The 12264-nt window shown below is 38.9% G+C and overlaps 1 protein-coding gene across 1 annotated transcript in view; it reads right to left on the bottom strand.

Moving 5' to 3' along the window:
• LOC149544779 (short-chain dehydrogenase TIC 32, chloroplastic-like) overlaps positions 1 to 12264 on the bottom strand; it is a 142591-nt gene that overhangs the window by 92722 nt on the left and 37605 nt on the right. The window contains exons 2-5 of the mRNA XM_089795354.1: positions 8344 to 8575; positions 8068 to 8147; positions 7099 to 7252; positions 6667 to 6745 (exon numbers count right to left, since the gene is read on the bottom strand). Coding sequence (XP_089651480.1) covers positions 6667 to 6745; positions 7099 to 7252; positions 8068 to 8147; positions 8344 to 8575 — 545 coding nt within the window. The remainder of the gene's footprint in view (positions 1 to 6666; positions 6746 to 7098; positions 7253 to 8067; positions 8148 to 8343; positions 8576 to 12264) is intronic.

Here is a 12264-nt window from a genome sequence, read left to right as displayed (position 1 = left end):
ATGAATACAATGCTTCCCGAAGGGGTTATAAATACTTTCTGAAGAACTTTCCCGAAGGAGTCCGTCGGCCACATACAACATGTCGCTACATAACAAAAACCTTTCCAAAGAGACCCGTTGGCTACATAACAAGAACCTTTCCGAAGGGACCCGTCAGGTGATACACAATTTCCTTTCCGAAAGGACCCGTCAGCTGATACACAATTTCCTTTCCGAAGGGACCCGTCAGCTGATACACAATTTCTACCAACGACATCATCCCCCCCAAAAAGAAAAGTCGTCTCCTGATGACTACAGAACAAAACTCAAACAACTAATACAACAATATTGATTTTCCACATCACTTTCACATTCATTCCGTTGCATCTATAGCCTTTGCTAACACTATACTAACTCCTTAAGCTGACCTTGATAGCCACCTGTGTTGCTTTCTCTGCTTCCAACTCCTCGTTACCCTTAGCCAAGTGTCGTTGCACTGCCTCCAACTAGATGATCAGCTCCTCCTGAACTCTCTACGCATCCACCAAGATAGCCTCACGGCCAACACCTACTCTCAGTGCCTCTGGTAGACAGACACTCCATGCCTGCAGCAGCTCCAAGTCTTCTCCACTGGTCAGACTCCCACGACTGATATCCGCAACGACTGGGGGTCCTGGGGATTCTACACTCTTTCTGGCAATTGCTAATGCTTCCCCTTCCCTATGGCATCATCTGACACTCATTCTAAGCATTCTTGATTTGTCGACATTTTTTTTTTTTTTTTTTTTTTACAAAACCTCCTACACTATCAATGCACATTTACACAATGATGTTGTACTGTGTTTGCTAAACCACCATCCTGAAGATCGTACACTGAAAGTAGAAGAAAATTCGCATGAAATAGGTTCTCCAGATCAATGTTTTCACAACTCCGTATAGTGCACATTGCATCAATCTCAAAAAATCCATACGCTAATCTTCAGAATTTGGAATCCATACGATACAACCTTCCAAAATCCGTATGCTGGAACCTTAAAAAAATCCGTACTTTTGGATATGTGGAAAATCCGTACAGTGACCTGGCTCCAAAAATCCATAGTGTAATTGCAGGAAAGAATCCGTATACTACTTGCTAAAACCCGTGCGCTGACTACTCCTTTTAAATTCCGTACAATGCATCCAATATTGAAATTTTCATACGCTATCTTCACTGTGCATCCAAACGCCCTCCAAAAATCCGTATGTCGTACGGTAATCAGATTTTATAAAACTTGTGATGAATTTAGAAAACCGTACGTTGGTTGGAACCTAGAATCTGTACGCTGTTAAATCATTAAAAATCCATACGCTGTCTCCACAAATCCGTACGGCAACTCTATGAAAATATTCGTACGGGAACTGTCTTAAAAATCCGTACGGTAACCTTGCTACTAAGAACCGTACGGTATCTGCCAGTTAAAAAACCGTACACAACTTTCTTATTATAAAATCCGTACGGTGAACCAATAAATTCCGTACATTGACTTTGGGAAAGTCGTACGGTGACTTATTTCATCATTTTTTTCTCTTTTTTCTTTTTTTCTTTTTTTTTTGTTTTCCTTATTTACATATATACAGTACTTACAGTCTTCTCTCAGTTGTTCATCCACGGAGGTGCGTTATCATGGTAGACATTCAACTTCGATCTCTTCACTGCATCGGCGACTTCCTTTCCGTCTAGCATCCATAGTTTTATTGCTCCATTATCACCCACTTCTCGAAGCTGATACGGCCCAACTCATTTCATTTGAAACTTGCCTAGGTTGATCTTATTCCGTCCGTCATACCTCAACGCCCACTGTACCAGTTGGAACTTGTTCAATTTCAGGTGTCTATCGTGCCATGGTTTGCGCCTGTTCTGTGTCACCTCCGTGACCCTTGGTGCCTGTAATTGTCGCTCCTCAAGTTTATTTAAGGTACACAATCTCTCCACCCGATTTTCTATGTCGCCCAATTTGTTCCCGAAGCTCGGTACCATGTACTCCATCAACTGCCCCTTCAAGTCATCAATAACACCTACAACTTTTATTGAACCCTTCCTCTTTGTTGCCTATGCACACCGTATCGTGTGTCTTCCTTACTGCCGGTACCTTTCTGCTATATCTGTGGTTCGACGTAATACTTTCTTCCTGCGCAGTCATACAGTAGAATCTTTCCTTCTTTCGGGTTTGTACTGTATGTTCTTTCCTTCAACTTTAGTCATACCCGCGTTTCCTTCTTCGACTTCTCTGTGTTGCTTCGAACATTCATTTCCTCCTTCGGCTTCTCCATGTTCCTTCAGACATTCATTTCCTCCGTCGGCTTCTCTGTGTTCCTTCGAACATTCATTTCCTCCTTCGGCTTCTCTGTGTTCCTTTGGACATTCATTTCCTTCTTTCTTAACTTCGTTGATCCTTAGCATATTACAACTTGGAAAGAGCTCGTAATCCTCTATCTGCCAGTGGTAAAGACCATTTACTGAATCCAGATCGTCATCTCCTTCCAATCGTAGGACTCCCTCCTGATCGGGTTCCATACTCTGCCTCCTCTCATCGTCTTCTCCTTTAGAATCCGACAATAGAGCTTCTTCTCCAACCATCTGAGTGCGTAGATCGATGACATACTTTCGGCCTTTGCTTTCAAGTGATAAAGTATTTTTCTTCCAATCGTGTTTTGCCTTGGCTTGTATCAGCCACCCTCGACCCAGAATAGCATCGTACCCTTTTCGCCTCAGTGGGATCACAACAAAGTCCAACAGGAACGGTTGTGTTCCAATCGTCACTGGTTGTGCTGTGAGTACTCCCAATGGCTTGATTCCATGTTGATCAGCTATTAACAATTGGAAGCTAGGTGGCCACAATGTTGGTTGTCCCAACTTTTTCCAAGTATCCTCTGGTAGCACATTGACACCAAACCCTTCGTCCACAATCGTTTCCGTCAATACAGTCCTAAGGATTCCCATTTCAACGACTGCCGAGTGGCGTTCGGATGAGAGGGCTAAGAGCATCGAATCTTCTGCACTTGTGCCACTCTCCTCCTTTTTGTCTGCTGTACTTGCTCCACTTTCCTGCTCCCTTCCATGTTCTCCTGAGAGTTTAGCAGCAGGAACAATGTTTGTGAGTGCCGATCAGAGCTGAGGCATAGTGAGCAATAGATCACTTATCCTAACAGGTATCTCGGCTTGCAATATTTGCCGTACAATGTTCTATTCTGCGCAGTTCTGTACGGAGGTACTCGGCATGTCCTTCAGGTGTGTCATTTCTATCTGCGTTGCTCTCTGGATCTTTGCCCGTGCTTCCTCCAATCTCTTCTTTTCCTCCGTCGGATTAGGGTATAGCTTTGCCTGCTTCCGAGTGATTGCTAGAACTTCTTCCTCGTCTGTCCCGACGGTAATCAAGTTTACTCCAGACTTCGGGCACTTAGCATCGTCATGATCGCCAGGTCCACACCATCGACATAGCAACTTCGGTGTGCTCGCCGTTGTGCACTCTCAGGCAAAGTGACCCCACAGATTGCATGCGCAACATTGGACTATCGGTCGGCCATTCGCATCATATTGGATTCGACTCCTCCGGCCATTATTGTTGTCGGTATTGTTATTGTTGCTGCTGTTGTTGCACCGGTTGTTTCTGTATCCACCAAATGTGGCACCTTCCGTACTGGTGTTCCCGCTCCCTCCTGCCATAGACGCTTCCTGCGCGAGGAACACTTGCTATGGTGTTCTTGATTTCAGGTTGAAAGGACATTCCTTTACCGAGTGTCCTAGAATCTGACAGATCTCACAAAATTGATCTTTTGGGCAGGATCCCTTCGTATGGCCTTCTTTCTTGCACTCTGTACACCATAGGTCATTGCCTTTAGTCTCCTTGTTCATGTTTTTGAACTCTTTCATCATCCGAAGCATGTCCTTCTGAAGAGAACGGACTTTCTTGCTGCTGCCTTCATTGTCACTGCTATCTTCTCCTGAAGGCTCATAATCATCTGAATCGAATGGGCTGGTCTTCTTCTTCTTCTTTGTCTTCTGTTCACTTTCGAGGTTCAATGCCCGATTGTATGCTTCAGTATATGTTGGTGGCACGATCTTCATCTTTTTCCGCAACTTCGGGTGAAGGCCTTCAATGAACCATCTTTTCTGGAGCCCATCTGCCGGCTTATTCTCCATTTTACTAATTAAATCCTTCAACCTCCTAGCAAAGACCCGTACTGTTTCATTCTTCTTTTGTTTGGTATTGAATATCTCCGCTACAATTTCATTATCGTCGCGCAGAAGTTGAAATTCTGCAATGAACTCCTTCTTAATGTTATCCCAACTGTTTAACTTTTGTGGATCAGTATCAGTAAACCAATCAATCGCAACACCCCATAGGGTAGCGGAAAATTGTCGGATCCATTCGTTTGTATCTGTTATGCCATTTGCCCTCTAGATCATTTCACATGTTTTACAATGTCGAATGGGATCAGCTACTTCATCACCATCAAATTTAGGCAACTTTTCTTTCGGACCTGCCATTATCACTGTATGTTGAGGGTTTTGTTGTGTACCTGCGCTGTTTTGCACTCCCGCGCTGTTTTGAGCACCCGCGCTGTTCTGGACACTCGCGCTATTCTGCACACCCGCACTATTTCCAACACCCGCGCTGTTCTGCACACCCGCGCTGTTCCGCACACCCCCGCTATTTTTGGCTTCCACGTTGTTTTCGACTTCCACGCTGTTTTCAACACCCGCGTTGTTTTCGACTTCCGCGCTATTTGGTAAAGAAGAGGGTTCGTCAACCGAAGCTGTTCATTCCAAAAGTATATCTCGGACGAAGAGGTCACTCCACGCTCGTGCTCCTTCGGCACTTCGAACCGTGCGAGTCGATCTCCTTCCGTCAAGATTCTCTTCCTGCAGTGTATGTAGGTTCAGAAACTCCTCCCTCGCTTCTTCCACCAAAACGAGCCGCTATCAAGTCTCCTTCAACAATCCTTCCGCGCTCTTGTTTCCATCGGCAATCTTCTGAAATCTCCTTCGATGCTCTGTCTGTTGAGCCAAAATTAAATTTCCCTGCGCAATGCATATGTCATCCTTTTCCTTCAGCTTATTCTTATTCTTGTTGAACTGATTCGGCATTTAATTCATATCCGCTTGCCTGCGTACCAGGTCCATCGGGCAACGGCGCCAAATGTTTACCGCATAGGTTAATTAAGAATTGCACAAATTCTCTCTACAAGAGAAGTTTGAGGTGCAAGCCCTTGTTAATGCATTCTTCTTTGTGGAAGAAATTTGAGGTGAAAGAGGTGAAAGCCCTTGTTCCACCCTAGGGGAGTAGCCATGGCGGATGTCATGTGAAAGAATCCATGTTTTAGCTCTTGTGTTTATTCATCATCTGTGAGTAGCCATGGTGATTGTCACACTAAGATGACAATATCATGTTGAGAGAATCCATGATAAAGTTTTGTTGTTGACACATATGGATGTAGCCATTGTGTTTGAGAGACACCGTATCATATGAAAGATCTCTCACTTGTCAAGAGGGGGTGCTAATGTTTTAGTAGCTGTGTAAAAAAAAAATACATGCAATGATCCTTACAGTTTCCTCAATGTTATGTTGAACTGTGGTCTTTACTCTTTGTTTCTCTGTTATGCATCATCATAAGCTGGTTCTTGTCTTCGGGGAAGACACTTTCAAGATTTTTATACTGGCATATTCATTTAACCTGTGCACATTATTGGAGACGATTTTTGTTCTTATGTTTCATTTCAGCAGAAGCAATGCCTATTGCCTTTGTTATGCAGATATTTTGTATTCTTTGGTAACCGACACTGGCTAATATTCATATTTCTTGCATAGTCCTTTGAGCTTCCCTTTCTCAATTTGCATAAAATAAGGCATCACTGGAGGATTCCAATTGACAACTCTTTGTAACTGCCAACGATTCAATTTTTGTAACAGTAATTTCTCTATTCATTCAACAGGAAAAGGACCCTTTTATTATTCTCATCAGTTGGATAGAAGTCGGGTCAGTTGAGCACCACATGTTGATGTCTTCCTGAGAAAAGATGGTGATCTTTTTGCATGAAGTGTGTGTTATTCTCATGCCGTGAGAATAAGTCTGTCTATTCTAATTGGTGTGTCATTTTTTAGTACAGGACTATTCGGATATGTCCTGAAATCAAAAGATTTGTGTGGATAAGTCAATCTCATTGAAGATAGTATCTGTGAGATACCTGAAGAATTCATATTCTGTTTCTGCTTGGCTAAGTAATTGAATTATGTATAAGACTGATTGATTGATCATAAAGTATCATCAATCATCAGTTTGAGATCTCTGTATTTGTGCTGCATTCAATAAGGGATCTATACTTCTGTGGGCTGGGTTTTTCACCCTGAAGAAGAGGGTTTTCCCAGGATAAGTATTTGTGTTCCCTGTTCTTGTGTATTTTGAGTTTTAAATATTGCACAAAAGTAGAAGCCATTTCTTGAGTTAAATTCAGTTACCTAGGGGGGTGCCTAATTGACTTGAGCAGGCGAATTCTGAATGTAGCTTCTTATAGTGTGCTCTGCTAGAACATCGGCATCATCAATTTGAACTTGTTCCTTCTCCTTTTTTAATTAAATTTCTAATTTGTCCAATATTGCAAAACTCTCAATTTCATATATTAAACTGTATAAGAAAAAACATATGTACCTCAAACTTCTGGGCAAGTTCCTTTGCATGCAAAATATTGGCAAGCTTTGACTGTCCATATGCTAGAAATGCATAGTACCTGTAATTGAAATACATGTCTCTCCATTTCACAAATAATAGCAGTAGAGAATGAATAATGTGGAATCCCATTCATGAGGTTGTAGTAGTAAAAATCAAGTATAACCATGCAATTATTTTTCTATACACAAGAAAGAATGTCCTTTGAATACACACAAAGTTTGAAATTAAAGAGAAGAAATTAGTTTCTATGGCCGTGGATCTATAATTTTCTTATGCAGCTTATCTACAGTTACCTTCTTTCATGCATGAAAGGTCCTTTGTATGCAAACAAATATTCAAATTAAAGAGAAATGGGCATTCTATAGCAGTGGATACATAATTTTCTCATGAATCTCATACCCTATTGCTTACCCTGATTTATCATTTATCTTATCAAAACGGATGCCTTCTGAATAAATAAACTTATGCCCTTCTGAAGTAACATTAACAACTCTCCCTTCAATGCCTGTTTCACGAGCAGTAGCTTTCATATTCTCCAATAAAAGATTTGTCAGAAGAAAATGACCTGCAAACAAGTGTTGTAATTTGTTAATGCATGCTTCAATTATATCACATGTTGTCACACATTAAAACATTTAGCAATCAGAAATATTTATAAATCTAAAAAGCACAAAATGCTCCCACATAAAACCTGGTGTGTTGAAGTGGACCATTTACCCTCTCAAACTTTTACATGCATCTTTGAGTAAGATGAAACATATCTATAGTATATAGTATATACAATCAGAAAGTGTGCCTATTATCAAGGAATCAATCTAATAAAAGAATATAAACATGAAAATGATATGTTTCAACTTTCACAGTACAAAATACACATACTAGATAAGTTACTTTGGTACTTCAAGAAAATGTTTTTTCACTGGTAAGCATCTCTTCAAAGTCACATATACTTCAACAAATTGGCATTATACTGATAGAATCTTTGGTATACTTAAAATTAGACCTCGGTCATCATTGTGAAATACTAGGAACTATCTACTTACCATCAAATGCAACTAAAAGCTAAAAACTAAAACAAAAAATGCTGAACAGAGGCGCTGCTAGGCATATAAAGTGCAAGATTAAAATGCAATTTGCAAAATATCAGTTCGCATAGGAAAAAATATGTATTTGAATAACTGCAAACCCATAAACCATATTCAACAGCTCAACAATTTTGCAGATGTTAGATAAACCATCACAGCCCCGCAATCTGCAATCCAAGCTCTATCAAATCGGATTCTAGAGCCTATAAAATTCTCAACTAGATATATACTATCACTTGTCATTATAGGGATTACATTCAAGATTTTTGCAGTCTAAGGGGTATACATGACTTACCAATATGATTTGTAGCAAACTGCATTTCTATGCCATCTTGAGAAAGCTGAAAAGGACATGCCATTATTCCTGCATTGTTTCTTCATAGCAAAAGAAAGAAAAAATCACCCTTAATGTTGAAACTAAGAAGTTTGTCCCATAATTCTTAATCTACACTCACCCTCAAAATCATATGAAATATTACGAATAATTATGGTCTTAGGAAAAGTGGAGTAATCAAAGAACAAATTTACTAGGCAAACAGACTGCTATATTTAAGACATGAGAAGTGCTTACACTAAAATATTGACAGGAAGATTCAAAGATTTGAAGTTGGAAACAAAACTTCGAACCGATGAGAGCGAGCTAAGATCTAGCTCCAGAACATCCACTTTGGTATTGCCTGTTTCCTTAATAATAGATTCTTTAACAGTATTACCAGCATCAACATTCCTAACTGCCAAAACCACATGAGCACCTCGTAGTGCAAGAACACGAGCTGTCTCAGTGCCAATTCCACTTGAAGCACCTGCAAATACAATGTCAGATGTTGAAACTTAAAAATAATGACAGGAATCTGAACTTCAAATATTTTTAACCAGGTTAGTATTCCAATAAAATATGAATAAGATTTTTTGCATCTGGCCAATTTTACTTTTGTTCTGTAATATTATGGATTATTACAACTTTTCCCAAGAGAGGGCAAACCTTATGGGCAAATATCTCTAGCATGTACCTTATGTTTAAGAGAAAAAAATATTGCAATCAGCACCACTCGGGCAACAATTTTCAAAATGTTATTTGAGAGCAGAGTTTAACTATATTACACAGCATTGCATGGATAAGGATGACAGGCTAAGGTGGGACAATTTTGAGGATAGAAAGTAGTAGTCTAGGGAGCTGTTTCTGGGAATGGCAGGGATGGCTGAGGAGGACAGCAGTGTGTGAGCACGCATACAAAACAATGTTTATATATGATCGACCGCATTTTAGGAACAGGTATAGCAGAGGAATGCAGGAAGCATTTCAGGGATAGGAAATGGAAGTCCAGGGGGCCATTTATTTGAGATGACAGGGGATGGCAGGGGATGGCAGAGGATGGAAGTGTGTGTGTGCGCGCATGCAACATACCTAAATATATGTGTACATTGCACATGCACACACATACACACAGATATATAGATACATATATATTGAGAGAGAGAGAGAGAGAGAGAACATTTGTTTATGCTAGTTAGTCTATTTCCCAATCAAACATATCCGTATAAATGTAATTAGACACATTTGGGGACTCTCAGAAGCCTTAGTACTGTACTCTCTATTCATTTCTTCTTCAGTTTAAATATGTTGAGGCGCCAAAATTCGTGAAAATTATAGTAAGTAAAACAACGATCTTTTCAGGGTTTGCATTTACATTTTATTACTTTTGTTTTTCACTCCCATGGTTTGACTTTGAGCAGTTTACATTTGGGATCAGAAAGCTCATTATCAAAAATAATGCATTTATTACCTTGTGTAGGATTGACAATTTAATCACTTTAGAAGGACTTGATCCTTTAGCAATAATATCCTAATTTGCAGAGATTGAGTTGCCTGTTATTCTTCCTCAAATGGTAAAGCTTTGGTTGGAAGGTAATCCCATCAGTTTTGCTCAACTTTATTTGCAAGAAATTTCCAACTTTCTTTCCCAACCACACAAAATGAGTTAGTACACTCTGTTTTCTGTAATGTTGCCTTGTCCAAGATTAACCACATATTCTAGTTAGCATAATTTCTTCTTTGCTTAGCAGAAACATTTTGAAAATCCTTCTCACTTTTCTAGAATCAATCTTTTATTGATTAAAAGTTTCCATTCTCCAAATACTTAATATTTAATATGGAAAGACATCTCAGCTTTGCATTCTTCACCTTCTGCAATATACCAATAATCAATAACAATGGTCATAATTATAAATTATCTATTCTAATGTGCTCTGCATCTACTGAATAACACCAAGGGTGTAACATGATGTTTGGTTGCTACCATAGTTGAAATTAGAGGAAAAGGTGTTCATTGGGAGGTAGGCCCTGCCAGCAAAAATTATTGTGGCAAGAGGACAGTAGAAATTAACTGGTAATGGGTTCTATGTGCCAGCATGTTGTGAAATTCAATCAGATGAAAGTAGCAAGTTAAGAAATCCTTTTAAGACATCTGAGGCCAATAACTCTGTTGGTTCCCAAAACTGCAGATCGGAATCCTACAAGCCTTGCCTACCCAATGCTGGGATATCCAACCAATTATGGCCAACTTGACGGGATTGATTAATGCGATCCAAATCCCCTGCACTTCTGGCTCTACAAAACCAAGGCGGGTGCACCTGATCCTGGACAAAACACTTAGATCCAAGACACTTACAACAGATTGATCAGAATGCGAATGTAGAAAGTTTCCCAAACGGCAAAAATCATAGAAAACTTTAAACTTGGAAATTATGAATTAAGAATAAAAGAAAATAATTGTATGAATGTTTTTGAAATAAGGACAAGTATGAATTAATGCAACAAATGAATATAGTAATTCTCCAAAGGAAAGATATGAAATAATCGCCAGCATATGGATTACGAATCATGGAAAATATAAAGACCATTGCCGAAGGGCGATAGAGTCAGTATTATAAGTTTAAAACGTACAACTTTATAAAGTTCTACACACATCAATTATAAACAATTTAGTAATCAAGATTCGACAGATCAAATATATGGAAGCAATTTTAAAATAGTCTGGAATGTATTTTAACTCCTGTGGTTCGGAGACAAACCAAACATAGATTCGGAAACAATTAAATATTTCTCAATATCTATGATGTTCAATTTTAAAATGTTATAATTGATCCTGTCCACTTATCTATCATATAAATTATTTATAAAATTAAAATAATAATTATAAAGTACAAAACTATATAAAATTTTAACTCTAAAGCTTCAAGCAAATAAAAAAATATTTCTTATTGATCATGCTAGAAATAAAATTGCACTAGAGACACTCCTTACAGATGATCCATCTAATGCAGTTTGACTCCAAAATCACATAAATATATTTACTCAATAATCAAAATTCACAAGCTTAGTTCAAAAATCATTTCTTTACCAATGAAAGAATAAAATATATCATAGAGCATATATATATATATAACTTGGGTATGTAAAAATTTGATATGAATATGACTTATCCCCCAGTTGTATCTAACATTCCCTATTTATAATTTTGCATAGGACGTAGGGGGTGCTTCTTCAAAGCATCACGTCCCTTCATAAAGAATAACTGATCCTTGTTAATAATGGGGGTTTACTATAACACTATATTTTTTGGAATTAAACAAATAAATAAGCTACATCATTTCATGGCGATCTTTCCGCAATCAAATCTTCAAGTACCACAGGAAATTTAATCATGCTTTGCCTTTATGATTCTCTGTGTGATCGCATCCACAAATTTGTCTTCATCTCTCGCAAGTGGCCTTATTCATTCTTTGTTCTATGCTTAGATTCCTATCACAAAATCATCATGTTCCAGTTTTCATACAAAGACGCTGGCAGTTCTTGAGTTCTCATATAACCTTCAAACGGGATGTTCTCCGCTTGTTTCCAAATAGGTCCTCTCTGCACTGGATAATTCCTTCATGAGGATTAATCGTGAAATCTGAATTGAAAGAATTCCATAGGCAACACTCTTGTGCGCTCCCTTTTCATTGCATACTTGCGACAAACACACAACATCATTAGACTCAAATCGTGAGAAATAATGCTCCAGCAGCCCCGCAAACATAGAAACTAAAGAGTCCCTTTATCATTGGGAGGTGTGGGAGGATAGCCGACATATCTTAGTTGACTATGACGATGCTAGTAGTTCGAAGAAACCATTATATGTATACTGTTAGGTATTCTTGATGGTTGCATACTACCTGCTTTAAATGGAATTCTGGAGAGCCTTTTGTGTTGGCCAAGCCCATGTATGGTGAAATACTCATAACAATTTATCTGGGGGAGCTTATGTGTGCCTTACGTCTTTGTCTTCTCCAGTATTGGTTCACATACGCTTTCAATATGTTGTACATATGCCAATCAAAAGGAATATTGCCAACAATAATTCTGGAAAGGACCTTATCTTCTCTTCAACTGGATTTATGAACTCTATAACATTTCCAACAGATATTTTTGGATTTATGTCATGATTTTCCA

Source organism: Cupressus sempervirens, chromosome 8 (genome assembly GCF_028749045.1).
Source record: "Cupressus sempervirens isolate cs-2001-9-10 chromosome 8, ASM2874904v1, whole genome shotgun sequence".
Taxonomy (NCBI): Eukaryota; Viridiplantae; Streptophyta; class Pinopsida; order Cupressales; family Cupressaceae; genus Cupressus; species Cupressus sempervirens.
This window is presented reverse-complemented; position numbering and strand designations above follow the sequence as displayed.